Source organism: Nicotiana tomentosiformis, chromosome 5, assembly GCF_000390325.3.
Source record: "Nicotiana tomentosiformis chromosome 5, ASM39032v3, whole genome shotgun sequence".
In the NCBI taxonomy this organism is placed as follows: Eukaryota; Viridiplantae; Streptophyta; class Magnoliopsida; order Solanales; family Solanaceae; genus Nicotiana; species Nicotiana tomentosiformis.
In genome coordinates, this window is record NC_090816.1 from 86,248,657 (window position 1) to 86,252,135 (window position 3,479).

Consider the following 3,479-nt stretch of genomic DNA (forward strand, 5'->3'; position numbering starts at 1 on the left):
TATTGTTATCACTAGTTTAATTCTTGCTTGTCTTCTTGTCTTATCTGTACACATTTCTAGTGGTTAGAGGTGTAAGTGTTAGACTTGCCTCATTTAGTTTAATCCTTTGTTTGTCTTAGCGATTGTTCTAGCGTAATTTTCCTTAGATTATAGTGGTCGGGGTGAGTGATGGTAGAATAAGGTCATGTCCTCGGGTGGGAGGGGGGCAGAGGTGGAAAGAGAGTCTCTAGGTTGAGAGTGGGGGTCCTGGAACGTAGGTACTTTGATGGGGGAGTCTATAGAGTTAGCGAAGATCCTCCAGAAGAGAAAGATCAACATAGCTTGCGTCCAGGAGACTAGATGGGTGGGTTCGAAGGCTCAAGATGCTGATGGGTTTAAATTACGGTACTCAGGACGCGAAAAAGGTAAGAATGGGGTAGGTATCTTGGTTGATAGGGAACTTAGGGAGCTAGTGGGAGAAGTTAAGAGGGTGACTAACAGGCTGATGGCTATTAAGCTGGTTGTGGGAGGGTCTACTTTAAACGTGAGTAGTGCTTATGCACCTCAAGTGGGTTTGAACGAAGAGATTAAGAGGAATTTCTGGGAAGACCTTGACAGGTTAGTCTGTGGTAATCCACACACCGAGAAGTAATTAGTATGAGGTAATTTCCATGGTCACATTGGGGCGACCTCTGGGGGTTATGACAGTGTGCATGGCGGCTTTGGATTTGGAGTTAGGAACGGAGGAGGTACTTTGTTGTTGGACTGTGCTAAAGCCTTTGATTTGGTGATTGCTAACTCGTATTTTCCGAAGAGGGAAGAGCACTTGGTCATATTCCATAGTTCATTGGACAAGACTCAAATTGATTATCTACTCCTCCGGAAGTGTGATAGGAGTTTGTGCATGGATTGCAAGGTTACACCAAGCAAGAATCTCACGACTCAGCATAGGTTATTGGTGATGAACTTAGAGATCGCAAGGAAGAGGAAGAAAAGGGATGTGTATGGTCAACCCAGGATAAGGTGGCGTGCTTTGACTAATGACAAAGCGTAGGAGTTGGGGGGGGGGGAGTTCTTGGCTATGGGAGCCTAGAGGAGCAGTGGCGACGCGAGCTGTATATGGACAACGATAGTGGAGTGTACTAGAGTAGCTGCGAGAGAAGTGTTAATGTCACGACCCAAACCGATAGGCCGCGACGGGCACCCGGTGCCTTACCTAACCGAGCACCAACGTAACGTATCTTTCTTATCATACCATCATGGGTAAATGGGCCAGAACGGTTGTCATGATATAACCAGAATAAAACATAAGGGAATACTCAACATAGGACGACTCAACATGGAATACAAACTTATACACGTGACATATGGGCCTATAAGGACCACATGATCATTTGTACACTGAAAATATAGGCCGACAAGGCCATACAAGTATCCATATACATGAGATATGTGTACAAGCCTCTAAAAGTGCATAAACATCATAAAGGTCGGGATAGGTCCCTGTCATACCAATCAATACATGTCCAAATCATACAGACCAAATAGGCAACTCCGAAGCAAGTTGAGTGCACCAACACCTTCCGCTGAGCTGATAGCCTACTAGGAGGACTCTCAACCTGTCTATCGAGAACTTTCGGGAATGAAGCGCAGCATCCCCGGGCAAAAGGGACGTTAGAACAAATAAAGTACCGAGTATGTAAGGCATGAAAGCAATATATCAAAGACATGAAAGAAACATGGAGTAAAGAACTAAACCTGTAAGTCTGAATAGCTCTGTGAATCTTAAAACATTTATAATTTCATGCATATGCGTATAAAATTCACATCATGCATAGGTATGTGCGTACACAACATCATTAAGCCTCTGAGGGCATCCCATCATATCATCTCGGCCTCTGTGGGCGAAATCATCGTTGTAGACCAGCTGATCAGGTGGTGGTGTGTATATAATGCCATAACCTTTCCCCATATCACATATACATATAATATATGCATATATAACGTCATCTGATCATGGGTCAATGTACATGTATAAATGAATGCAATGCATAAGAAGTAATTCAATAATATCTCTCGGGATGTCATAAGATCAATATGCCTTTGGTTAATATCATGAAATAAACTTTATCAAATTACGTATTTTTTGAGACCCATGAACATACGATATAATAATAGGACACACGGGGAATCAAGAACATAGGCACCCCTAGTACTTCTAAGAATAGAGTCATTTGTGAAAGTTTCGCGTTTGCTCATTTCGTTTGTCTCATATGGATCATTCCCAAAGGAAAGAAGGGATAGAATTAACATACCTTAACTCCATTCTGTCTTTAATACCTTCCAAGTAATTCTTCAAACAACTCAACTCAATCAACCATAGCATAAAGAGATTCAAAATCAATGTTGAGTAAAGGCTAAATCCGCAACTTAAACTAGTAGCTCGCTTATGTAAATTTGGGAAGAATCTACCCTGTAACAAGAGCCTCCTCCAATACCATATATCAACAATAATGACCAGAGCAATCCAGCAATACATAATTATCAATAACAAGACACCATATAAGAACAACAAGTCACAACTACTTCACGACGAGCGGCAAGATCCGATTGAAACCTGTATACCCTATATCACCCTTTATAAACTCCTTAATTTAACTTAACAGTATCATTAACATGATAATGAAGTCATTCATCAACTATTCCAGCCTTATACCATATATTTATAATAAAGAAAACAATCCATAACTCCAACTATCCTCAATTAGCAACTTTACTCACTAGTTCATGTCTAGCCCATCCATTTAACTTAATAAACATCAAGATAACCTTAAGAACATGAAAGAAAACAGTATAATTACCTACTATGGTGGATTAAAGTCAAAATCCATGTTATATTTAGCTTACAACAGCCCAACACAACCCAATCAGTTAATACCCAAAACAACAACTATAGTAATGTCAAAAAACCCAAAAATGTTACAAAGAATGACTAATCCACCATTTCACCATTATGTGGTGTTTCTCCACAAAAGTTCTCCTCCAAAACTCCATTAAATAGTAGCAAAATATACATCCCAAAAACAACACGAAATAGCCCACAAAACAGTCCACTACAAGTCGAATAACTCGAACCCACGACTTTCGATCACCGTCCCGTGAGTTCTAACTATTAGGAAATGAATTTATCATCCTTCCTTGATATTTAAAATCTTAAATACTGAAAGTAGTGATTTTCCTAACTATTAAATACCTTCCAAAACTCAAACTATAAAGAAAACGAGAGGTGATATAGCGATACTTAAGTCGTAGGGATCGTTCTAATGTTATCGCTTCTTGATTTCATACCCGGGATGTTAATCTTCATTGAAACCCTTGTGGAGAGATTAAGGGTAAGTTTATGGATCTTATTTGGTCGTGGTCTCTGGACAAATGAAGAAAGAGATGACAAAAAGGATATAAATATCCATTTTGTTGAAAAGTCAAAAACGTGCTACTTG

At 39.8% G+C, this 3,479-nt stretch overlaps 1 protein-coding gene across 1 annotated transcript; it reads left to right on the forward strand.

Moving 5' to 3' along the window:
* The first annotated feature begins 265 nt into the window (after nucleotides 1-265).
* On the forward strand, nucleotides 266-1,033 carry LOC104109307 (uncharacterized). The gene is made up of 2 exons (XM_009618562.1): nucleotides 266-597; nucleotides 688-1,033. The coding sequence occupies exons 1-2, from the start codon at nucleotides 266-268 to the stop codon at nucleotides 1,031-1,033; spliced, it is 678 nt and encodes a 225-aa protein (XP_009616857.1).
* Nucleotides 1,034-3,479: the final 2,446 nt, after the last annotated feature.

Bases quoted from the DNA above. Each gene is read 5' to 3' on its own strand.
- LOC104109307 (XM_009618562.1), top strand. From the start codon at position 266: ATGGGGGAGTCTATAGAGTTAGCGAAGATCCTCCAGAAGAGAAAGATC. The intron at 598-687 runs GTTAGTCTGTGG...GGGTTATGACAG, and splicing joins TTCTGGGAAGACCTTGACAG to TGTGCATGGCGGCTTTGGAT.